General features: G+C 41.3%; 1 protein-coding gene across 1 annotated transcript in view; it reads right to left on the reverse strand.

Moving 5' to 3' along the window:
• Window positions 1–17,942: 17,942 nt before the first annotated feature.
• The window catches only part of LOC108705806 (traf2 and NCK-interacting protein kinase-like), a 34,652-nt gene continuing 25,714 nt past the window's right edge, over window positions 17,943–26,880 (reverse strand). The window contains exons 16-17 of the mRNA XM_041565655.1: window positions 19,260–19,427; window positions 17,943–18,005 (exon numbers count right to left, since the gene is read on the reverse strand). Of these exons, the coding sequence (XP_041421589.1) occupies window positions 17,943–18,005; window positions 19,260–19,427 (231 nt within the window). The remainder of the gene's footprint in view (window positions 18,006–19,259; window positions 19,428–26,880) is intronic.

The following is a 26,880-nucleotide window of genomic DNA, read 5'->3' on the forward strand; positions in this document are numbered from 1 at the left end:
GACAAAAAAACACAAAAAAAACCTGTGATGGTTCATTTTTATTATTATTCTTATTTTGTTATTGATTATCTTTCTTTTCAGGCCATCTCTGAACTTCTATTGAAATTCCAATGGAACTACCTTGCTTGGTTGGTGTGAAATTGGCTGGGAAACAACCCTGCCCCCAAAGGATTAAATATCAGGTAAGATGCTATGGGGGAAAGGACTCCACCAGACTGTAGAGCTGGCCTTGCAGCTGGTTACTGTGAGAGGTATATAAGGCTGATTAAAAGTTCTGGTTCATTTCTCCTTGGGTGCCTATTTAATCATTTGGGATATCCCAAGAAATAACCAGTGCTCCATATGTGTTGAGGATATTTCATACAGTCATAGTGTGATTTGTGGGTCATGAAGGGTAAGGCTTGGGTGAATCATGGATGAAGTTTCAGCATTATGAGACATGTCTGGGGTGTATCATGGGCATAGTCATGAGTGTTTGGGATATCTTTTCATTTATCATATACTGTATAAAATGAATACTTTAATTTTGTAACATGGCACCATGAGCAGGGGACCATATTTCTAGAAGCTTATTTGTAATATGTCTATACTGTATATTTAGCCATTAAAAGCTATCATATAGGCCAGCTTTTTTCTTAATATTTTCCCTTTTTCTGCTGGCTAACATGGTAAGAAAAACGGAATATTTGTACAGCAGATTCTACCTCCCCTTGTGCTTCTTTATTCCTGGACCACCCAGTAACCATTGGATCTGCTGCGGCAATTGTAAATGTAATGTGCACAGTAAACCCTTGCATTTGAAAAGCATTTAAAATAAACCCGAATAAACATGCAAAGGGGTATCCATGGGCATTAGAGTGCACGGCCAGGGTGTGGTCAGGACACACCTGAAATATAAAAGTGCTAGGTTGGGAACTCACAGAAGGGTGCGGCCCCTATGCAGGCCTCAGCTTAGTGGTTAAGCCTTTAATATGAAAGATTGGATGGAGTGAGACCTAATTCATACAGTCACACTCACTACCCGGATGCCTCAAGCTCTTTAAATATTCAATGAGCCTCAGTGATGCAATATAAGAACTGGTTTGTATTGAGGGTTCTAACTCAAGAATACATGACTAAAAGTCCAGGGCAATTGTATTGAATGTACAGAGCCTACATTCTTGCTTTTGTTGCTAACACAGTCACTACACCAGCAGACTGAGTGGCGTCTGTCAAAGTGACAGGCGCTAGTGGCAGACTGGCTTCTTTTTCAGAAATCCCTTCTGGGGTATTTGGAGCATTTTGCAGTTATGCAGTAGGTTTTCAGACGGACTCTTCAGTTACCTCATTGTGCTTTAGTTCCAGCGTCACACAAAATGCTACAACAACTTTAAGCTATGAATGGTATGAGGATCTAATCTCAGCCTTAACGGGGTCATGGCATCGTGACGAATTTGCCTCTGCACTGATTTACATCTAGCCCCTTTGTACAAGTATTGAAACGATTTTCAAAAGATAAAAAATGCATTTTTATTATTTTGCTTTTTATGTAGCAATGCTATTATGTTCATTTTTTCAGGATAAATTAGATGTTTTTCTATTGAATATTACTGTAAATGCTTAGTAGCCAACAGTCTCATATGTTCCAGCTCAGTATCTGGTTGCAACCCTAACCCCCCCCCCCGCCTCTGAGAGTCATTTTTATAGAAGCCCACAAATATATTGATTCTATCATTTGTAAGATAAAATCACAAATGTTCAAATGAAAGCTGCTACCCCAGGGGTCCTCCTACACACCACCAGCCCAAACACACCTTATGTTTACTTTTGCCATGATCGGGGGAGGGAGGACATCAGGGGGGGGAAGTGCCCAATCTGACCCTGACTGAGCCCGGTATTTGTATTAGGGCATAGGGCTGTTGTGCTGCCAGCCAGCGGCCTTTTGCCTGGTAACTTTAAGGATCGCGACTATTTAGAATTGCTTATTGGAAGGGCATATAAAGTAGATAATAGAGAGCACTCACCCATACTCGCTGTATGCCGACCTTGCTGTCTGTGCTGACACATGCACGCGTTTCCGGATGAACACGTAGACACTGAATCCTCTGAGCAACAAAATCATGGAGCACCAGGCAGCATTTGGGGTCATATAAAAAGTCCAAATTTATTGAAGAATCATAAAATCATGGAGAGCAAGCCAGAAAACATAGCCCCACGCTTAACGCGTTTCGTGGCCTCACGCCACTTCTTCAGAAGCACCCTATTGGAAGGGCAGACTGACGGAGTCAATAGTTGTGTACCTTTAACATTATAAGATGTTATGTAATGTAATGTATTTTTCAATTCCTGTAATGTTTACAATGGTTATTTACTATACATTATTTATTATTATACATTATTTTGTTGTGTATACCTACTGTGTTGTGAACAAATAAAAGCTGTGGCCAGTATCATCCAAATTGATATTTTATTAACCGGTACAGGTATGGGACCTGTTATGCAGAATGCCCGGATCTGCGGTTTTCCAGTTATTGGATTCCATACCTGTAGTTTAGAAATTGAGCAGAAATGATTCTGTGACTGTGTCATGTTTTCACCAGTCTGCTCAGTGTACGTCTCTTGGCTACTCGTGCAAGATCTTACTCGTGACCAGCTATCAGGCGCTGTGGTAGGTCTGACGAATTAATAGCCTCCCCTATGCCTCTTACTGGAACTTAGAGCCCGAATGGAGACAGGAATAAGTCCAGGTAGAGAGTAACAGAGGTGCCGGTAATAGATGTTCAGCAGCACTTGTATAGAAACCGAGTCGAAGTAGCCAAACAGGGTAAACCGAAAACGTAGTCAAGCCAGGAAAGGTCAGGAAACAGAATCTGCGGTACCGAGGGAGAATCCAAAAGAAGAGTCGATAAACAGGCCAAAATATTCAGGAAACCAATAGATCAGACAGTCAAAAGTTCAGGAACGCTTAGTGTCAAGGCAAGATCACTTCGCAGTGATTTGCAGGCCTCGGCGTCCTTTTACGCGCTGTGCGCATGTGTCAAAACGTGCGCGCGCCCGCGAACCTTCGCCCGCGGACGCGCCGATGCGCAAAAAACGACACGACCTCTCGCGAGGGCGCAAATCAGCACCAGAGGACTGACACTGCCCCCCCTCAAGGCGCGGCCTCAGGACGGGCCCAGGCTTAGCAGGATAGCGTTTGTGAAACAGCTTAATAAGCTGAGGAGCATGAACATTGTTTGCTGGTTCCCAAGACCTCTCTTCAGGAGAATACCCCTTCCAATGTATAAGATATTGTAACTGACCTCTGCGGTACCTGGAATCCAGAATTGCACCTACTTCGAATTCCTCGACCCCTTGGATAGACACTGGCACTGGAGGAGAAGAAGAACGACCAGGAAACGTGTTCTTAACAACTGGCTTGAGAAGAGACACATGAAATACTGGATGGATCTTGAAGGATGCCGGTAACTTCAGCTTGAAAGCCACATTATTGATTTGTTGAGTGATGATAAATGGGCCAAGAAATTTCTGTCCTAATTTCTTGGAAGGACAGTCTAATTTAACATGCTGGGTGGACAACCATACTTGATCCCCTACCTTAAATTCTGGGCCTCCTCTTCTCTTCCTGTCGGCAAAAAACTTATACGATCTCTGTGACAAAGTCATAGCTTGCCGGATCTTTTGAAGGTTACTTGACAAAAAGGCAAGTCGGTCTTGTAGTAAGGGTACTGTTACTTCTCTGGGTAGGTTGGGTAATACCTGAGGATGGAAGCCGTAATTGGCAAAGAAAGGAGTTTCCTTGGTAGAAGAGTGCACAGAGTTATTGTATGAAAATTCAGCAAATGGAAGAAGTTGATACCAATCATCTTGTAGGAAGGAAGTAAAACAACGAAGATACTGCTCAAGGGTTTGATTTGTTCTTTCTGTTTGCCCGTTAGTTTCAGGGTGAAAAGCTGTGGAAAAAAGAAGTTTAATCTTCAGAGACTGGCAGAGTGCTCTCCAGAATTTGGATGTGAATTGAACCCCTCTGTCGGACACGATATCATCAGGAACTCCATGTAGTCTGATGATTTCTTTAATGAAGACCTCAGCCGTAGAGGCAGCAGAAGGAATACCCATAAGAGGAATAAAGTGCGCCATCTTGGATAAACGGTCGACCACAACAAAAATTGTATTAAAACCCTGTGAGGGAGGTAGTTCCACAATAAAGTCCATTGAAAGAGATCCCCAAAACCTGTCAGGGACTGGTAAAGGATGAAGAAGCCCCATGGGTCGTGAACGAGAGAATTTAAAACGAGCACAAGTCTCACAAGAACGGACAAACAGCCTACAATCCTTATTTATCCCCGGCCAAAAAAAAAGTCTTTTAGCTAAGTCAATGGTTTTTTTTGTTCCCAAATGCCCAGACAAAGGATGACTATGAACAAATTGAAGAACCTCCACATGAAGTTTCTCAGGGACAAAAATCCTATTCTTGAAGAAGAGAAAACCATCCTTTTGTTCTAGATCCGGGGCGATATCAGAGGCAGAAGAAGCTTCTTTAACTCTGGACATAAGTTCAGACTGTAACAAAAGGAAGTTTTGTGGTAGGAGGATGGTATGGGTCTGTTCAGGGCATTCACCTTCTTCGGAAAACATACGGGAGAGGGCATCAGCCTTGCCATTCTTGGCTCCTGGTCTGTAGGTAATGTGAAAATTGAAACGGGAGAAGAATAAGGCCCACCTCGCCTGTCGAGGCTTGAGACGTTTGGCTGTACGCAAATATTCCAAATTCTTGTGATCCGAGAAAATCAAAACAGGATGTGCAGCTCCTTCCAACAAATGTCTCCACTCTTCAAAGGCAGCCTTAATTGTGAGGAGTTCCCTGTCGGAAACATCATAGTTCTTCTCAGAGGATGAAAGTTTCTTGGAAAAAAAAGCTACAGGAAAAAGAGAACCTTGGGATCCAAACCTTTGAGAAAGAATAGCACCTACTGCGACCTCAGAAGCATCTACTTCAAGGACAAAAGGCAAAGCTGGATCTGCATGTTTAAGAATCTGAGCCGAAACAAATAATTCTTTCAATCTTTGAAAAGCAGACTGAGCTTGAAGAGTCCAGAAAAAATGCCTAGAAGAGCTGGTTAAATCTGTAATGGAGGCAATGATTCTAGAAAAGTCTTTAATAAACTTTCTGTAGAAATTGGCGAAACCCACAAATCTTTGAACTGCTTTACGACTGTCAGGCGTTGGCCATTCAAGAATCGTCGCAACCTTCTTTTTGTCCATACATATTCCTTGGTCAGAGATGATGAAGCCTAAGAATTCGATGGAAGATTTATTAAATTCGCACTTTTCCAGTTTAGCAAAAAGACCATGGGTCCGGAGTCTGTTGAAAACCCTCTTCATATGTTGAATATGTTCTTCTAACGATGCAGAAAAAACAAGTATGTCATCCAAATAGACAATAACAAATTGATCGAGAATGTCTCTAAAAATATCATTGACGAAGTGTTGAAACGTCGCGGGGGCATTGCAGAGACCAAAAGGCATGGCCAGGTATTCAAAATGCCCATAGCGAGATCTAAAGGCTGTCTTCCACTCATCGCCCTCCCGAATTCTCACCAAATTATAGGCCCCTCGTAGGTCGAGCTTTGAGAATATCTTTGCACCTCGAAGATTTTGAAATAGTTCATGAACAAGAGGAAGAGGATAACGATTCTTGACAGTTATATGGTTTAACTGCCTATAGTCAATGCATGGACGTAAAGAGTGATCCTTCTTCTCTACAAAAAATATGCCTGCCCCAGCTGGCGACGTTGACGGACGGATGAATCCCTTTCTTAAATTCTCATCAATATAATTCTTTAGCACCAGTAGTTCAGGTTCTGAAAGAGGGTAGACACGTCCGAAGGGAATAGCTGCTCCGGGAAGAAGATCAATCGGGCAATCATAAACCCGATGAGGGGGAAGCTTGTCAGCCCCCTTCTCATCAAAAACGTCTAGGAACTCATGTAAAAAGGAAGGTACTGTTGTCAAACGAGCATCACCGGGTGTACATAGGGCTAAGGAAGTATCTTCACAACTCTCAGTGACTAAATGAGTGACACCAACCTTTGAGTCGAATTGCAGAACCCCAGTGCACCAATTTATTGAAGGATTGTGACGTTTTAACCAGGGTAATCCAAAAATAACGGGGAACAAAGGAGAAAAAATGACATTAAATACAATAGACTCTGAATGGTAGGGGTTAATCAAAACATTCAGGGGAATCGTCTCATGTGTCACAGGCCCGGAAGTAAGTGGTGACCCATCGGCCGTTCTTACGGAAAAGGGATCTTGTTTGAGACGAATAGGAATATCATGATTCTTAACAAACTCAGAGTCAAGGAAACAGTCACAAGCCCCAGAGTCAATGATGGCCGAAGCTTTAATTCTTCCTTGGAGCCACTGTAGAGAAATGGGAAGAATTAATGGTGAAATTCCCCTGGATGAAGTGTTAATGGACAAAAAAGACAGTCTTGTTTTACCTGAAGGACGAGTGGGACAATCCTTCAAGAAATGGCCAGACAAACCGCAGTATAGACAGAGATTTAATTGGCGTCTACGAAGTCTTTCTTCAGGTGAAATGGCCGATCTCAGAAGACCAATTTGCATGGGCTCACCCGACTCCACACCAGACGAAGAAGTAGAAAGACGAGGAAGCAAAGGAGCCTTGGGAAGAAGCCAGGAAGAAGATCTTTCAGCACGTCTTTCTCTTAGGCGTTGATCCATCTGAATCACCAGATCAATAAGGCCTTCCAGATCAGTAGGCATTGCTACACGAGACAACTCGTCTCTCAAGGCATCAGAGAGTCCAATACGGAATTGATGTCTTAAAGCCTTATCATTCCACTCTGTGTCTGCAGCGTATCTACGGAAGTCTGAGATGTACTCTTCCACGGGTCGTCTTTCTTGACGAAGACAGCGAATAGCTGCCTCAGCAGATACATCACGTCTAGGGTCATCATAGATTTGACCTAACGCCTGGAAGAAAGTACTAGAGTCATTCAGGAGTGGACTTTGACTCTCCATGAGGCGTTGTGCCCAAGCTTGTGGTTCCCCAGACAGTAGAGAAATAATTACTCCCACCTTGACTTGTTCGGAGGCATAGGTCTGTGGCTTTAAGGAGAAGACCAGGCGGCAGCCATGGAAAAAAGCCCGGAAAAGTTTTCTATCTCCAGCGAATTTTTCGGGCAGCGCCACCTTGGGTTCAGAAAATGCAGGAGCAGAAGCGGTAGGTAGAGCTTGAGACGCGGAAGCTGGAGGAGGGTTGGCAGGAGAAGCAAGATCTTGAAGCTGAACCTGGATCTGTTGATAACCCCCTTGAAGGTCTCGCACCGCCTTGGTGAGAGAAGTGATTTGTTGCACGAGGGCATCAAATGGCTTGGAGGCTTGATCGCCGTCAGACTCCATACTTGGCGAAGTGATACTATCAGGCGCTGTGGTAGGTCTGACGAATTAATAGCCTCCCCTATGCCTCTTACTGGAACTTAGAGCCCGAATGGAGACAGGAATAAGTCCAGGTAGAGAGTAACAGAGGTGCCGGTAATAGATGTTCAGCAGCACTTGTATAGAAACCGAGTCGAAGTAGCCAAACAGGGTAAACCGAAAACGTAGTCAAGCCAGGCAAGGTCAGGAAACAGAATCTGCGGTACCGAGTGAGAATCCGAAAGAAGAGTCGATAAACAGGCCAAAATATTCAGGAAACCAATAGATCAGACAGTCAAAAGTTCAGGAACGCTTAGGGGCCGATTCACTAAGGGTCGAATTTCGAAGTTAAAAATACTTCGAAATTCGACCCTCGGATTGAAATCCTTCGACTTCGAATATCGAAGTCGAAGGATTTAGCGCTAATCCTGCGATCGATCGATCGAAGGATTTTCCGTTCGATCGAACGATTAAATCCTTCGAATCGAACGATTCGAAGGATTTTAATCCAACGATCGAAGGAAAATCCTTCGATCAAAAAATCACAGGCAAGCCTATGGGGACCTTCCCCATAGGCTAACATTGACTTCGGTAGCTTTTAGCTGCCGAAGTAGGGGGTCGAAGTTTTTTTTAAAGGGGAAGTACTTCGACTATCGAATGGTCGAATAGTCGAACGATTTTTCATTCGATTTCGTTCGAATTCGAACGAATTTAACCAATTCGATGGTCGAAGTACCCAAAAAATACTTCGAAATTCGAAGTATTTTTCATTCGAATCCTTCACTCGAGCTTAGTGAATCAGCCCCGTAGTGTCAAGGCAAGATCACTTCGCAGTGATTTGCAGGCCTCGGCGTCCTTTTACGCGCTGTGCACATGCGTCAAAACGTGCGCACGCCCGCGAACCTTCGCCCGCGCGCGCCCATCTCGACGCGGACGCGCCAATGCGCGAAAACGACGCGACCTCTCGCGAGGGCGCAAATCAGCACCAGAGGACTGACACCAGCCATAATTAAATCCTTCCCAATAAACATCACTCACTCCAGACATGGTAACTAATGTTTTTATGGGGATGTACTTTATCTTTAAACCAGTATTTTGGATAATTATATGTAAGTCCTCCCTATCCTATGGGTGTACATAGCCTTTGGAAAAACTCACATTAATATAGTTCCGCAGTATTTATGTATAGCTTTCGCAATCACTGGAGACCTAGTCCCACCTAATTTGCAGCTCTATTTTCTCCCAAATACACTTCCCCAAAATAATAAGTCAGTGGTTATTCTACTAATGCTCATTCTGATATGACATTGAGAGCTGACACTGCATCACCCAATGTACTGCCAAGTATACATAATAGGCATTTATCTTGGCATTTTATTCTGGATTTCTTCCATGGCTAACACTAATGTGGCAGTGGCATTGCTGATATTATCCTTCAAAGCTCTTGAGCTTGGAATAAATGAACTCTGATAAAGAAGTAGCTCTCACCACTGAGCTGTAGCAAAACATATACCAGCAGTTTAAACATTTATAACCTCTCACAAGGTCACAGGTACAAACTTTAAAGGTTAAATTACACAGGAGGATTTTTAGGATGGAGTTGGATTGACAGAGCTCATACTACAAGTTGGACCTAGTTGCATGGGTCGAAAAATAATGGAAGTGGGGTGTAAACTACATGAAAAATTTATCATCCAACATTACATATTTCTCACTGAAATACATTGACAGCTGGATTTGTTTTCGGCTGTGCATTTAGCTAAACATTTCCCATCACTGCTGTTTGACCAACGAATAGAAGCAATGATATCATCATCACGGGGGACAAACAATGAATAACTTTTAAAAATGAGACTGCATACATTCTGTTGAAATAGCAGTGAGGAACTTGGACAACACAGAAGAGTTTAATTGTTTCAAAGGCCAAAGCAAGGTCATGCAACTGAATGGGAGAATGGAGAAGATACGCATGTATGAAGCTGGACAAAAGCACTCATTATTACACCCCAAGGCCGCCTCTGGAACTTTGATTCGCTAGTTTGTTTAATCTGTTTCCAAGTCAATAGTCTCAGTTTGAGATTCAGGCATTAGCTTTGCTTACGGATAATGTAACTTTTTGATGTCAGTTTGTAAACTCACAATGGCAAAAATAATCTGTATCAGTATATTAACGCTTTGAGTAACATGCATCTTAGAATCTATGGCACCAAATGATCACCTTGCTGCAGCCTCAAAGCATTAAAAGAAAACATAGAAGCAAAAACAAACATCCATCATGATGATTCTGGGAGCCACAGTCAGTAAATGTTATCTGTTGATGTGTGATATAAGATAGTAGAATGGGCAAGGAGAAAAAATGTGCTATGTTATGGTGTTTGAAAAAGCAGCAGCTATTGTGAATGCAAAACAAACATTATGGGGGGAATGTAATATGTTTTGCTAGCGCAAAAAAACCTGCACAAAGACACTTGCAAACGTTAGCGACCATGTTTGCATCCTTTTTGACTGATTAAAGACCTCAATGACTTCATTGAAACGTTTGCAAAAATATAGTTTTTGAGAACGTTCGCAGTGGATGGAGTAAAATTTCGCAGTCACAAAACCTTTTTTTGCGACAAAATATTTAACGAAACTCCAGAGCAGGTGTTAACACTAAACCTTTGCTTAGCAAAAATGCGCAATAAATATTTGGCAGCGACAGATTTTACATTGCGTGCAGTGCTAAACATTTGCAAACACGCTATTTTCAATAATGCCTGTGATTTTTAATTACATTCCCCCCTATATGTACAAAGGAGCCCTTTTCTGGATGGCTTTTGGTCATTTAAAGAGAAAAAATGTAATGTGCAATTAAAGGCTGCAATCGGTAATTTTTTTGCACTTTGCATACTGTGTTCTGCCTTTGCTGGAACCTGTAGCCAGCCCCTTGAATTAAAGCACCTGCATTAAGCAGTCATCTCTCCAAGAGGGATAGGCGGTAGTGATGTGTGGGTCAGGAAAAATTTAACCCGCACCTGACCCTAACCCGCAAAACCTTAACCCACACCTGAACCTAACCCCCAAAATGTTGCCATAGTAGGACCCGCACCCAACCTGTACCCACATATTTCTGCTCTGTACATCATTTTTGTGCACGCCTCTGGTTCCAAGAGTAGTGGAGAAAAATACCTACTTAAGTCTGACCCGCACCCAATGGTTGGCCAAATTTCAACCCTATTCCCCCCAACTTGTGGTCAACCCCAGGGTCACCGCAGGTTTCAGGTCAACCCACACATCACTAACAGACGGGGAGAGACAAGTATGCATCTCCTCTTCCGTCCCATGCCCATCCCCTAACTTGATCATCATTTAGAGCTACAGGAGGCTCAGGCCACCAAAGGGTCCTTACCGACCGGTCCCACCAGGGAAGAGCGCTCTCTTATCCTCATGCCAGATTTTTCATCTGGCGTGAGGAGCAGAGCACAGCTTTCCCTGGTGGAGAAGTGCTTGTTAAATGAGCACTAAGGGTAATGCTCCTGTGTCCATTTGGGCTTTAGCATTTGCTTGCTGGGGAATAGAAAATTAGCCCTATTAAGTCTTGGATTTCATTAGCCAGGGTCAGACTGGGCTGGTTGTACATTGGGAAAAAAAACTGATGGGCTCTGGCCTTCATGGGCCAACCCAGACCCGATCCCCAAGGATTCTGCGGATAATTCCCTGCCTATTCAAAGCTGCAGAGGGAAAGAGGTAAAGGGTATGCAGAGCAGGCGGGGGTGGAGGTGGAAGGCGGAATTCAGGAGTGGGCCCTTGATGTTGTGTGCCCCAGACGCATAAGTCCGATGCTGTCATTGGCCCTCTGCATCTACACAAAAATGATACTCCATCCATTAAATAGTGTGCAAATCAAAAGCATTTAAAAGACTTTGACACAAAGGCATTGTGCACATGATTTACAGCAGGAAGAAAATGTTGAGCCCTGTGGTGGGCAAAACATTTTGAGATGCACACAAACCTAGTAGGTTCATGGGAAATGACAATGTCTTTAGTAAATGATCTCCAGAGTATGTATAAGAATTTGCATTCCAAATGAGCTGCCTGCTCAGTCCCTCCGCAGTACACTGCAAGAGCTAATATTTACTCTTCATTCCAAACGTTAAAGCCTTCCTGTGCATGCTATGGGTGTTCCAGTTTGTTTAGTAAAATGAACAAAGCTCAATAGGATTGACGTGTTTGCTTGAGAATTGCGGTCTGTATTTGACTAAACTATTGTTATGTTTGACACTGGAAACCAAACAAAAAAATGTATCACTTGCTTCTTTGTTTGGATAAGACAGGGCACAGAACACATAAGCAACTTGAACTAGATGAGTAGAAGTTATATACACATTTTGTGAAAAATACAGATTTTATTTTTGTGCAAATGTGACATTTCAGCTACCATTGTTATCTGATATATTTCTGTAAAGAAAATACTCATTGTTCTTTTTGTTCTGGGGTTGTGTAAAGCGTGTTAATATTGTAGTTGGTGGCACGAGGCCGGCCTCATGTTACACTCAGTGGATAACATATCGGCATTAACTCAGGTACATGTGTTGTGTGTATGAGGGCTTGGTGTTACTGAGGCTCAGAACAGTGAGACATTATTAACAATTTATTGGCTTGCAGAAATTGACGTAGAACGTTGGGTGGGTAGTCTGGCATGTGTCCCCTTTTCCCTATTTTGTTCAGTAACAAGTTCAATAGGTTAGCTCCAGGTAACAGAAGCATTTAACAGATATCTTTGCTCAATAACAGGGGGAGAACTAATTGTGTTGGTTCAGTAACTAAACTGAAAAGAACAGCAATTAGCTTGTGCACTTAAATTATATCAGACAAATAGGGGTATATTTATCAAAGAGTGAAGTTAATAGTGAAGTTCCGCCACTAGAGTGAAATTCTGCCACTCTCCATTCATTTCTATGGGATGTTTATAGGCGTATTTATCAAAGGGTGAACTTTCACCCATTGATAAATACGCCTTTCAAAATCCCATAGAAATGAAATGAATTTCACTCTAGTGGCGGAACTTCACTATTAACTTCACTCTTTGATAAATATACCCCTATTTGTCTGATATAATTTAATTTATTGATTAATTTACCCCATAGTTTCTTTATGTGACTGCTTTAAAGGAACAGTAACACCAAAAAAAAGAAAGTTTTTTTTAAAGTAATATAATGTCCTGTTGCCCTGCATTGGTACCACTGGCGTTTTTGCTTGAGAAAACTACTATAGTTTAAATAAACAAACTGCTGTGTAGCCATGGGGCAACCATTCAAAGCTGAAAAAGGAGAAAAGGCACAGGAGATAATAGATTAACTATGTAATTCTTCAGAACGTATCTGTTATCAACGTGTATCCTGTGCTTGAATGGCTGCCCCCATGGCTACACAGCAAATTGTTTACATAAACTCTAGTTGAGTTTAAAGCAAACACACCAATTTTACCAGTGCAAGACATCTGTCCATTATATTGTCATTACTTTAAAACAATTTTTTTATTTTTTTTATTTTTTTGGGGTCACTGTTCCTTTAAGTACCAGACAATCAGTTCATATATAAGCCATATTCCATTAATGTTTGCAGCAAAAATCTCTTTTAGATACCTTTTAAAGAGCAGCAAGACAACATTTAGCAAATTAGGCAAGGCAAGAAGTCCATGCTTGCGCTTCTATAATCTATGTTAAATCTGGTGCTCTGTGCAGAGGCATTTAAAGGGTGGTTCAAGTTTGAATTAACTTTTAGTATGATATAGAGTGTGATATTATGACACAATTTGCAATTGGTTTTCTTTTTTTATTATTTGTGGTTTTTGAGTTATTTAGCTTTTTATTCAGCAGCTCCCCAGTTTGCAATTTCAGCAATCTGGTTGCTAGGGTCCAAAATACCCTAGCAACCATGCTTCAATTTGAATGAGAGACTGGAATATGAATAGGAGATGGCCTGACTAGAAGGATGAGCAATAAAAAGTAGCAATTTGAAAGCTGGAAAGAGTCAGAAGAAGAAGACACATAATTCAAAAACTATATAAAATAAAAAATAAAAACCAGTTGAAAAGTTGCTCAGAATTAGCCATTATATAACATACTAAAAGTTAACTCAAAGGTGAACCACCACTTTAAAGGAGAAGGAAAGTCTTTGTGCTCCTATCTGCAGAAAACTGCACCAGCCCGGGGTTATACCAGTGAGCACCACGGAGAGATCTTCTTCCGAGAGCACCATTATATTGCAACCCCCTTACTCAGCAGGGCCCTTGCAAAGGTTTTGGAGAAAGCATTTTGTAACCTGACCACCTGATCACTTATTTAGGTGCCAGTGGTTCCTTACCATAGAAGGAATTTATGGAAGAACAATAATTAAAGTAAGTACACCAATCGGGAGTAAATTGAATGTCTAGTGATATAGAAAAGAATTGGCAGTTTCACATCAGCTCCATAGGATGTGCATGTGAATAAGTAGTCCTCAGGAATATTCAGTGGAATTGATCCCTTCCAGTGGAAGCATTTTAGGTGTAAAAGATAGCCTCAGTCCTTTCCAGCTGTGGTCTCAACACTAAGCAGGTACTGTTTGGAGAGCATTAAGTTCACATTACTTATCCTTGGTGGAGTGAAATACTTAACTTACTAAGCTTTCCTGTCAACTCACAACTCCCAGAAGTGTGCTATGGCAATAGCTGCACTCCTCCCCCAATGTATTTTGCTCACAGGGTCCCTACTCTGCAATATCATTAAGATTCTGGGTCACCTTTGGGCTCAGAGCTTGGTACCGGGCCTTCTGCTCCAGCCTTCCAGCACATCCACCCCTGCTACTAGGTGGAAACCAAAAAGTGAGCCATGTGCTCCCTCCTCTTGTAGAAACTTGGGATATCATTTACTAACAATCAAATTTAGATTTTTTTCCACAAATCTCTTAAAATTTGTGATTTTCCTATATATTTTAAAAAGCTCTTAAAATTCTAAATGTATTGCATAAAAAACAGAAAAACCGCTAATGCAAAACTTCTCCAGTTAAAAGTTGTCGAGGTCCTATAGAAGTCAGTGGGAGCTGCGCTGATCCTATTGGACCATTTTAAAAAAATTCGGACCTTTAGTAGTTTTTCTACTAAAAAAAATTAGCTCTAAAAATTGTAAATGTATTGCATAAAAACCAGGAAAACCACTAATGCAAAACTTCTCCAGGTAAAAGTTTTCGAGGTCCTATAGAAGTCTGTGGGAGCTGCGCTGATCCTATTGGACCATTTTAAAACAATTCTGACTTTTAGTAGTTTTTCCGCTAGGAATGATCCAAAAGGGTAGCGGTATTCGTATTTTTTAGTGCATTATTTTCTGTTTGTACTTTTTTTATTCATAACTTCCATGACTTTCATAGTTTTAGAGTTTGTGAGTTTAGTCGTAGTCAAAAACCACTAAAATCCGACCTTTAATAAATAGGCATCCACAGACAACAACAGGTCACTCTACCCCTGGGCCAACTGGTAAACTTCCCTCCCTCAAGGCATAGATTAAAGACCAGGGTCTTCCTGAGAAGCAGGTAAGTTAAACTTTGGGTCTTCTGTAGTACTTTTGAGGTGTTTGAACTGTGAACCATCGTCATAGACATTTCTCATTCAAATGTGTAAAATCAGCCAAAAATGCCCCATGTGAATTTTGGGAGGTAAATGATCATCAATGGCTTGCTTTGTAGACACTTGAGTAAATGCAAAAAACCTTAAAATACTCTCGAGGAACTACATTTTTTCAGGAAATAGAGGAATATTAGCCTTGCTTTCTGGGCTCCAAAAAATACCATGGGTTAAGCACCAATTAGCCTGGGCCATAACTTGATGAACCTTGGGCCAGACAATATTCCAAAGAGATATATTTTTTGTATTGCTTCCCTTTGTATTGTCGAATTTGGTGTGTTTATTTCAAATGTAGTTTTACAAAAATGAACCTGGCTGGTTAATCTTCCTGTGTCCAATTAGTACAGTAGTTTTAGGCTATATTGAGGAGTGCAGAGTGATCAGGAATTTTTACTGCCAAGGCAAATCTCACACACAAACGCCAAGTATTTCTCACAACAAATATCCAGCATTTTTGGAAGGACTATGTGGCAGCCTGATAGGTAAAAGATTAGGGTCGGAATGTAGCAAATTAATGATACCTCCTATAACAACAAGGAGACAGATGTAACCTTCCACGGTTTAAACTGGTGGAAGCATTTACAGTAGCCTAGTTGACAAGTTCATGCAGCTTGCCCAAGTGATGATTATAATGCAGGTTACACACACAATACTGGTTCTGAAGTGTCTGGATAAATGATGTAGCCCATACAATTTTATCAGGGCAGAATTGCAGAACTTAAACAACAAAGCCAAAAGGGCTACTCATATTTTTGTATAATCTTCCCACTGTCATTGGTCCTTCTGCCCCAGGTCTCCCATAAGCACTACTGTAGGGTTACCTGTCAAACTACAAATAATTATATCTCTTTTTGTTTTAGTGTGCTGCTGCAACCTATATACAGGTATGGGACCTGTTATCCAGAATGCTGGGGACCTGGGGTTTTCCAGATAATGGATCTTTTTGAAATTTGGATTTTTATACCCTAAGTCTACTAGAAAATAATGTAAACATTAAATAAACACAACAGGTTGGTTTTGCTTTCAATAAGGATTAATTATATCTTAGTCTGGATCAAGTACACAGTACTGTCTTATTATTACAGAGACAATAATCATTTTTAAAAATGTGGATTATTTGGATAAAATGGAGTCTATAGGAGACAGCCTTTCTGTAATTCAGAGTTTTCTGGATATACACGTTTCCAGATAACAGATGCCATACCTATCTAAAGCTTAGTGCACTGGCAGTTAGAAGAGAATTTGTAGTTGACCCAGTTCATTTTTTTGTCACACTTGAGAAAGGGCCTTGGTGCCCGAAACATGTTGTGTGGATACTTAATAAATCCTAAATGCAGTTATTCTGCAAACAGCGTGTGATTCCCATACTTTGACAAAACCGTCATTTTTAGGAATTGTGCCAGCAAACAAATATCAGAGGGAGAGGTTTCACTGAAGGCAAAGTGAAGCAAAGGAACTTAATAACTTCTGTTCTTCATATGAAGGTGGAAGATAAGGGCACAGAGCAAGCTCTTTTCTGCAGAAGTTGTTCTATTACAACTTCCAGATGTTAAAGTAAATAAATCATGGTATTCTTGCTACACCTTTACCTGTAATACTCTGAATAGGTGTTGTTGCTGGAGGTGGCAGACCTCATATGACAATCAGTATGTCCTGATAAAAAAATTGTAAAATACAACTTAAAGCTGGCTACACAAACATATTCTCAATTAAGGAACTTAAGGGAAGATTTATCGAGGCCTTGCTGCAAAACTCAGCAGTATATATATTCTGAACCTTTAGGTCCATAAATACATTCTGTTGACCTAACCATGGAAGAGAAATAAGAAACAATGATTGGAAGCCCCATTTTTTCAAGCAAATTTTGCCCCCCCCCCATACTGTCTCTAGTCATTTCCAGTCTTGTAGATACTTAAAGCAAGGTCCTAACATTTCTCTAATTTAGAATTTCATGAGACCTTTAACTTCCGCTGCTGATGCTGGCATGTGTTTTGCTGAAAGGAAACATTATACTCTGATACCTATTAATTCAAATATAATATACCCTATATCCAGACTACGTTCATCTCTAGATTTCTATGGTCAGAATGATATATGAACATGATATTCATGATAAAATATAGCAAAAGTTCACAAGTGGCTCACACAATATCTCCTTTCCCTAGATGTCTCAAGAAATCACACTAAAAGGCACCTAGAATATGACATTGCCCTACCACATATATTTTAGCCTTTGTGTAATTAGTCTGTGGAGAGTGCAGCTTTGCATTGTATCCTGGGACTTTTTAACATCCTAAATTGCTCTATATAGGTGTGAAATATGTATCATATATACCATTCTTCTTAAATTCAGTGCTGAGGAATATATTGTTAAAGGAGAAGTAAATCTTAAAAAAGAAGTAGGCTAGAAATGTTGTACATTATGTTTTGGGCTTCTGTACTAGCATAAGGTACTCAGACCTTTAGCAGTAAATATCTGTGTCTCCAAAGATGCCCCAGTAGCTCCCCATCTTCTTTTCTACTGATTCGCTGCACATACTCTGGGCTGCTGTCAGTTACCTGGGATTAGGGACCAACTCCCAATATACTGCATATACAGAATATAAATGTCAGCATTGATTCTGGACCTGCTGCCCCGTTGCCTCCCCCTCTCCTGCTATAAAATATGGCATTTCTAGCCATATATATATTTTAGGCTTTAGTTCTACTATGTAAGCAATGCAATGTGCAACACCTCAGGTAACATACTGTACAGTAATTCCTTCCTTGTATAATGTTCATAATGGAACAAGGCAACAGTAATGTTGCATAAGCTCAAGTTGCATGAATGGAATTTCCCACAATGAACCTTCTGACGGAATGCACCATCATATCAGTCATCAATCACCTAACTGATTGACATTTCTTCTGTCCAGCACATTCATCTTAATGAGGTATAATTTCTGTTCAATAAGTCAGATTGTCATAGTAGGTTACAAAAAGAGTGCACACCCTCATAAAACATTTACCTTGCAGGTCTCACAAACTGTGCTGCTGGCTATTTCTTGCCTGTATGTGACAGCTAGGTAATTACCTTATTTTCTGAAAAGTGTGTAAGGCTCTGTCACTAGGCTCCCATCCCCAAAGCAAACAGTAGCAACACAGGAGGCTAGGGGCTACTATCTGTGCCTAACCACTCCAGTAACCATTAGCTTGTGCTAGAGCACTGCTGTCCAATTGGTGGCCCATGACCCCATGTGGTCCCCACATGAAAGTCAGCCTGCTGTGACTACTTACATTGCATTGTTTAGTCTTAATTTCAGATTTTAAACTCCTGCATTGTTTACACCTGTAATACCTCTATTGTTCACACCCATAAAGCCCTGTACTGTTCACACCTCAGACCCAGACTAAAAGTGCACACATTGTTCACCTGTTCACACTTCAGACAAACTGCTGGAGGGGCACCAGCACTGTATGTAGGACAGTATGAACTGTTCATCGTAGAGTGGTCCTGATAGGTTTCCCTGTCTCCTTCTGTATTCTGCCTGCCCTATGCTCTCTGTGTGTGCCATACTCTGCCTTCTCTATGCTCTCTGTGTGTGCCATATTCTATCTGCCCTACGTTACCTGTGGGATGGGAGCCTAGGAGCCTGGTAGGGTTTGTTAGCATTTGTGCTCTTAAGGTGTTTGATCATGTGCTGGGGTGCACTTTGTTATCCCCCTTGGAAGATGGAGGCATATGGATTTAAGGGTTTGTTTTAATATGACTTACATTTTTCACATATGAGTGATATCGCTGCAGTGAGCAACAACCATTTGATTTTTTGGTGTGCTACCACCATTAATGTGGTAACGTGGGTGTGGTTTAAAGTGGGTGTGGTTTAAAACAGGGAGTAGTCAAAACTGGCTTCCATTATCAGCCCTCTACCACGTAGGCCAGAAAAATTCTGGTCCTCGTTACCACAGAAGTTGGAGAGCACTGTGCTAGTGAATTGTGTTATGTAATCAAATATTCCCTTATGGAAAGCAAGGGCCATTTATTATGATAGGGGTGTCCAGACTATCCCATGTGGGCTCTACTGGGCTCCACCCAGTGATTTTACCTTTCCTTCTACTTTAAAACAATTCACATTCCCCTCCCTCCATTTTTTACTTTTAGACCCCAACACAGGGCTACCTGCTTCTCCCCTACTGCATCACTGCCAGTTGGATACCTGGCCTACAAACTGTAGGAATGATGGCTGATGGCCATTTCTGGCTGCATCACATCCATTGTCAGGATCTTTTATGGCAATGGAATCCTGGACCAGATCAGCTTCTGGGGTGCATGCTGCTACAGCCACCAGGGTCCCAAACATCAGAGCAAAGTTTACATACAGTGACTGGGAAAAAAAATTGTGAAATTATGAAAATTTGCAGATTTGAATTTTTTTCACACACAATGCGTTGAATTCAATTGATATTTTTTGTGGTGTTCTTTCTCACCTGGTATTCCACAGTGAAACTTTTCGCTGCAAAGGCACGCCTTCTGAAAAATTTCACTCATCACTAATGGTCAGTCATGGTGGCCACCAAGCCCATTGTGTGGCTCTGTAAATTAGCCAAATATAGGGGACCCCTGGAGTTTTAGGCTAGAGTAACATGCATCAGATAGTGATTTGTGAGCTGGGCCACAGGTCAGGAGGGATCAGACCAAAATCCACATAGGTTTGCTGGGTCTTGGGTAGTTTTTGGCTGAGCTTGTTCTTCCGCTTTCCCTGCCCATGACCTTACTCTGCTGGTTTTCACCTCCAACAGTCTCTATTTATATCAATAATGAAACTGTAGTTTAGGGTCTGCAAGTAGAAATAAGTAACTCACCACACGGGTACGCATTTCGCGGCTGTGGACGTAATAAACTTCACTTTGATATTTATCTGCCTGGTGGAAGATTGCCTTCATTGAGTGCCTGCTCCATAAATTCTCTATTTATAGGCATGCACCGGCCTGCCCCTTCCCTTTGGGTAGGGTTTGGGTTGGGAGGGCTCAGGTTGGGGTTGGGTGCAGGTCATTATTTTGTTGACCAGCATATCAATAGTAGTGGATCTCAGCCTGAGATTGAGAATCCATTCCTCCTCAATTTGATGTGCCTGCACCCTAATACATTGCCTTGGGTGCAATTAAAGGTGACAGATTTTGGCACTGAAACAAAAGATTTCTTATTTTGTGCTGAAAGCCATCACTTCTGCCTGCACCCGAGCCAAGGCAATGTATTCAGGTGAAGGCACATGAAATAGCACAGTTGAGGCGGAGGAGAGAATTCTCGGCCATCATTTTTCTACAGGCTGAACTCCGCTAAATGTGACCCTAGCCTTACCCACTGTCAATTGGTAAAGGGACAGCCCCCTGCAGGGTCTAGTTCCCTTCAGGTTTGAAAAAATACATATTGCTGAATTCAAATAACACCAACTGCCCAAATAAAATAATCGACCTACAGTTGGGACAAGTAGCAGTAGTGTGTTATGATTGTTGTAGCAGTGATTGCAAAAGCAACAAGCCAGAACCCTAAGGATAGTGTCATATATGGCAAATTTACACTGCCTGCAAAAATGCCACATGTACTGCTAACAATAGGGCTCTTACTAAATGTAGGTAAAATTGTGAAATTATTGGGTACATGTAAATGCTGCGCCCAGAAGAACATTAACACTGCATGTTTGTGTCTTTGTTAAAATGAACTTTAAACATTTTCTGTTTCAAAGTGATTGAGATATTTTATCTGTGAATCTATTGTTTTGTCTCCTTGGTAAGACTGGATAGCAGAGTGGGAGAGATTACAAATGTTAAAACCAACGCAAATATCCTGACAGCCAAGGGCAGAGGGCGTGCAGGTCTCAGTGGGTCACTATGTGTCAATACCTATGGCAGGCGATGCAGAGATAGCATATGGCTTGGTCCGTTAAATGGAAACAATACCTGCCGACTGTATCTACGTAACGTTTGCACTCACATTGTTTTTCTTTTAAATGTTCAATAAAACACAATGGCATCAATTACCCTGCGCAGACAAAGGGGGTTATGTAACAAGAAGCCCAAAGTTTGTTGCAGATCTTGCATCCCATGACAATCAGGTGCCTATTTCACACAACGGTAAATGCTGCTTGTAGGGCTACTAGAACTGGGGAACACTTTGTGCCCGTTATTACACAGCTCCCTCAATAAATCTGCTTTACCATTGCCAACTAATCTCCAGAAATTATTTTCCATCGGCAATCAGGTAAATTGCTGGTGGGAAAACATACGCATCACTTCATTTTTCCCAAATTTGTAAAAACAAAGCAATGATTCTCGAGTGATTCTGGGTGCTCGCATAGAAAAGCACTGATTCAAGCGTAGGGGCTTCTTTTACAAAGTTAACCATTTTTAACGGTTTAACATAATGTATAAATATATGCAGAGCAAATATTATGTTTAATGCCCCATGACACATAATATAAATGCAGAGCCAACATTATATTTTATGCCCCATAACACAAAGTATAAATGTAGAGCAAACCATGTTTAATGCATACTGAACTTGCCACATAATGCATTCAGTGTTTTACTTTAATCAAAACTAATATGTATTGAGAATATATTACTACAAGGTTCATTAAACGCCAGCTGGCCGGTTAGATTATCCGAATTTACCCCACTACATACCACTACTGCGCACACACTCCATAGTGTAAATGTACTGTATGTTGTGATAGTATAATGACTTAAGCGTACCCAAATTCTAAATATAATGGATGCCTAAAAGTCTCCAGCTAATGAAAGGAGCCTTTCTACTGTAGAGTTAAGCTGGTATATATTTGCAAACCAAATTAAGTGCAGCCAGACCAGATCAGCTAGTGATGTGAACGTCACATGTATAAAAAAAACCAGAAGAGGAATAATGTAGACAAATTGTACAGTTTGACCGATTTCAGCGCAGTCCGACCAATCCATCAAATTATCGTGCGGTTAGTGGGATTCAAACGTTCGAAAATCTTACGATTTTTCGGCCGACATCTGTCACGAAATTGATCGGCCAGGTTAAAAAATCTTTGTCGGTCCCAGTGCAATCTATCTATGTTTGCAGGGCCAAGCAGGCAGCTCCCTTTTGTTTTCCTGGCAAATTGGTCTTTTTAGTTGATGGACAATTCGTATGATCATACGGTCGTTTCGAGATAATCGTGGTCTCGCGATGATCGGATCTTTTAAAAATCTTTACATCTATGGCCAGCTTAAAGGGGATATTTATCAAAATCCGAATTTATCTCATTATTTTTTGAAATATACTCTGACCAAATCCGCACAGGTTATTTCCCTTTATTTTTCAATACATTTTCCAAAAAAAATTCCAGTGCGGGAAAAAACTGTACAAAAAATTGAACGAAAATTCAAATCATACAAATTTTTCAGATTTTCCGCTAGAAAACTCAGATTTCTTTGGGATTTTTGCCCAAATATCACAACATCTTCGGATATTTGCACGAAACCTAGCGCAAATCAGGGTACCTTTCGGGACTTCTCCTATTGACTTATAAACAACCTCGGCAGGTCTGAGATGCCAGATTTTCGGATTCTGACTTTTTCCATCCTCGGGGTATAATAAATCACAAAAAATTTGAGTTTTTTGCACTAAAAATTCAGATTTTACAGTTCGCATTCGTAATGCAATAAATAACACCCTAAAGGGGGAGTGTAACTGAAAAACTATTCACAATGCAAAAAGTTATGCCTTTGTGCGAACAAATTTTGCTTTGCGCAAATCCGGAAACTGTTTAGGGACCACTTCCGACAATCGAATTTTATAGTTTGCGACCAATGGGCATTAAATGTAATAAAACTTACTGAAAAAGTCGTTATGTTTGCTCCAAAAGATTAGGACACCTTCAAGCACTTCTTATGAGTGCGCAATTAAAATTTCGCAAAGCAATAACAGTTTAAGGAACAATATTACATTGCGAGATGTGGATTTTTATTCTTATTGGTGCAAATTGTTTTTCTCTTTGCGACTTTAATTACATTCCCCCCTAAGTGTTGCACATATTTTTGTATGCATGCCTAAAATGTGCTTTAATAAGAGGAAAGTGTATACCTTGCATACATTATTCTGTGTTTGGTTGATGAAACGTAGGGAGACTGTGACATATTACTCTCCCATAAACATCATGTTACGGGGTGAACCCTTGGTCCCTCCTTGGTGCCTCACCTGACAGATTGCTACTTTTGCCCCTCCAGCAAGTTAACACCCACAAAGCATTTTCAGAGGGAGGGCCACATTTGGGCCTGGGACATGTACCCCCCCTAACCAGGTACTGGGCACTTGGTACCGACCCGTGTAGTTTCCACAGCTGGTGAGCTGGCCACCTACTCCCTGATGGAGATCTGTTATTAGTTCTACATCACCTAAGGGAGGGAAGCTTCTGTGACCAGGGCCAGAACTAGGAGTAGGCAGAGAGGTAAGTGTCCAGGGCATAATGGTGGGAGGTAGGTTCCCACTTCCTCTAGTTTCGTAATCTCAGGGTCTCTGTGTGTGATTAATGCTGGGGCAGGCTCTTGTCGTGAGAGCCCTCAACCTTAGGCCAGTACTGTCTGTGACTAATTTCATTAGATATCATTTATTGCTCATACCCCATATATAATATATGGCACAATATTTTCCTGGGTGCAGTAACCAATAGCAACCAAAGCAGTTTTACAAGTGTGACAAGTAAATGCTACCTAGTTGCTATGGGTAACAGGAACTGAGCAAACACTGCTCCGTATATTACATAACCCCCATATCACTCTTTTTAGGTTTATTATTAAATAATGATAATTGCATGCTGAGTGGTAACTACTAATATTGAGATTCTGATGAGTACATTCAGCCTCATGTTTATCAGAGAACACAGTGCCCTCATGTGGTGAAATTCGGACACAATTTACTGGGTCCCCCCCCCCATATAGCATCTTCTCTCAACTCCGGCAGCTTGCATAGTGACACCAAAACGCAAGCTAATTACCTTGCATGTTGACATGAATCAGGTGTGAGTTACAGATTTTTCAGAGTGGGGATGACATGAGGGTTGCATTAGCACAATTAGATTGATGCAAGCCTATGCCAGATATTTATGCAGCTCACTGTTTGAACCAAGGAATTACAACCACATCTAGGGGTTAATATCAGGATTCCTAGTGTCAATTGGCATACTCGTGCACTATTCCTTTACAGCAGGATACAGTTCAACTATATGAGGGTGTTCAGGGTGCAAATACCCTCATATAGTGAATTGTGTCAGTACATGCAATAACTTAGCATTTTAGTACACCACACTTGCAGTTACATTTGTAAGTGAGGCTTTCATATACAATTTGTTTTGGATACAATCTTTCCTAATGAGGTTCAAAATGTAAAACAGCAATGTTTCCAGATGCCATACTTGCCAAGTGCCAACTCTTTAAAATTACGTTTTCACCCAGCCAGCTACTGTATGTCCTGGGCAATTCCTTTCTTAACCATATTTGGGTAAGCCATACCCCTTGGTGTCTGTTTGGGACCATCCTGGCAAATTTAGTTGAGTTTGCAGGTATGGCTGGCTTAACAGTACTGACTTCAAATGGATGAGCCTGGGTGTCGAATATTTGAAACATCAGAGCAGATATCAGCAGCACACCGTGGATATGAATAAACGTGAATTTTATTGCATCAAATCATTTCAAACAGGGCAACGTTTCGGGCCGCCCGGGCCCTTTATCAAGCCTGAGGCTTGATAAAGGGCCCGGGCGGCCCGAAACGTTGCCCTGTTTGAAATGATTTGATGCAATAAAATTCACGTTTATTCATATCCACGGTGTGCTGCTGATATCTGCTCTGATTGGATAATTTGGCCCTGTAACAGGCGTGGGTCCTTCAGTACAGCACCTGGTACCGCAAAGGTATGTGTTCGAGGTTTTAAGCTCTCTACCTTGGTTTCTGAATATTTGAAACATGTGAAGCCTTGTTGGAAAAATGTTGGGAGCACCTGGTATAAAGTAAATTGTGTGGGCTGCCCTGAAAGTGGGTGGGATTGAGGAGTTGGTTTGGGGTACACTTTTTAATAAATACTTATTATTATATCAGGAATGCCAGAAAGTATGGTATAAATGCTTCTGAATAAAATGAAATATGTTTAATTCACAAGCAGAGAATCATGTAATGTAATAAAGGTGACGATGGATCTTTTTCTAACCTTTCTGTGAGTTTAAGGTGGTTAATGTCGTATCATCAATGCACAATATGTTAGCGCTCTATAAATACATGTTATTAATAATAATAATAACAATAATAATAATAATAATAATAATAGAAGAAGCGTTTAGGTAGGCATGGGGTTGTAGCACCCTCTGCTGGCCAATCACAATAATAAAGACATATTTGCAACTAGCCCATAGTTCATGATCATTGCTCCCAAAAAACTAGCCCCCAGTTTGGATTTTGCTACAAGAGTTTGTGTTCAGCCATCACAAGAAATTTAAACAGGTAAAAAGGATGTGACGTTGGCAGTGTACGTCACATCCTTTTTACCAGTTTAAATTTCTTGTAACAGCTGTTTTAAATTTCTTGTGTTTTAAATTGTACCTATGATTAAGTATCTTCGGATACAAAACGCGTTAGGACCGTTGTTTTAGCTCGTTTAGAATAAAGTTTCTTTTTATCGGCACTGACTGGCTCCTGGAGTGCGTGTATTTTTCTACAAATATCGATATTACTCCCCAAGCCATGGGCAGTGTCAGCCTGGGACACCAGGGGCCCACCCAAAAACCTTTGACCAGGGGCCCACCAATTAATCTTAGACCAAGGGCCCACTCTTAGTACTATTTTTCTTCCTCTCCTCACTCAACCTCTATTCTCCTAGTCTCTTTTCTTTACATTCTATACTTTATTTTTCCAGCTATTTAGCCTCTTTGTTCTCATAAAAATAGGGAATGGCCATGAAATAGGCCAAATGTTTAGCAGAATGAGGGCCACACCTGGGCCCATCGGGACTTTTCCTGGTATCCCAGTGGACCAGTCCAACACGGGTTGCCATCGGTGACTGTGGTACATTCACTGCGGATAATTTTCACTATATGCTTTAGATGTGTTAAGGCTGCACCTGAACGTGATAGCCCTGGGGTTTGCACACCAGGTCCAACTTTGCACTGGGTGAGCCACATTTGTAAATTTTAATTTCTGGTAACAGAATTAAATTTGTCAGCTATCAGACATGTTGCCAGTAGGTGTCACTGTATTGTTTGCTCGTGTATCTAAAATTCACCTGTCGGAGCAAAGTTAAAAATACAAACATCCACTCTTTCTGGGGGAAAGAATTGTGAATTCCAAAGCTTGATATAAAGGTCCGGAGGGGGTTGCTTCCCCCTGGGATCTACAGGGAACTGCTACAAGCAAATATTGAGACACAATAAATCCTGCATAGGGGTTAGTTCCCTAGGGAATCCTCCGGTACTTTCTTAGCTAGGATTAGTCTGCTTGTGTCATAGGAGTGTCTAGGAGGGACTTCCAGACCTTCCTTAGGACTTTGGATCCCACCTAACCGCCTAGTGGTCTCGTATATTCTCCCCCTGTATCCCTCCACTATCCAATAGTGGTCCGATACCTTCAGGGTGATACCTCTCCACTCTTCCAGGTTAGGTTCTTTTTATCCAAATCCTGGCCTGAAGCCTTGGTGTCCTTGTTACTTAGTCCTAAACTGTCACTGGTTCCCTCACTTACGGAGTGTCCATAGGGAACGAATTCCACTTCCTCCTTGAGGCCACAACTGCCCTTACTTAATATCCTCACTATCTCGTGCACCTAGTGCTCGC

The sequence above is a fragment of the Xenopus laevis genome, chromosome 6L (genome assembly GCF_017654675.1).
Source record: "Xenopus laevis strain J_2021 chromosome 6L, Xenopus_laevis_v10.1, whole genome shotgun sequence".
NCBI classification, from domain to species: domain Eukaryota; kingdom Metazoa; phylum Chordata; class Amphibia; order Anura; family Pipidae; genus Xenopus; species Xenopus laevis.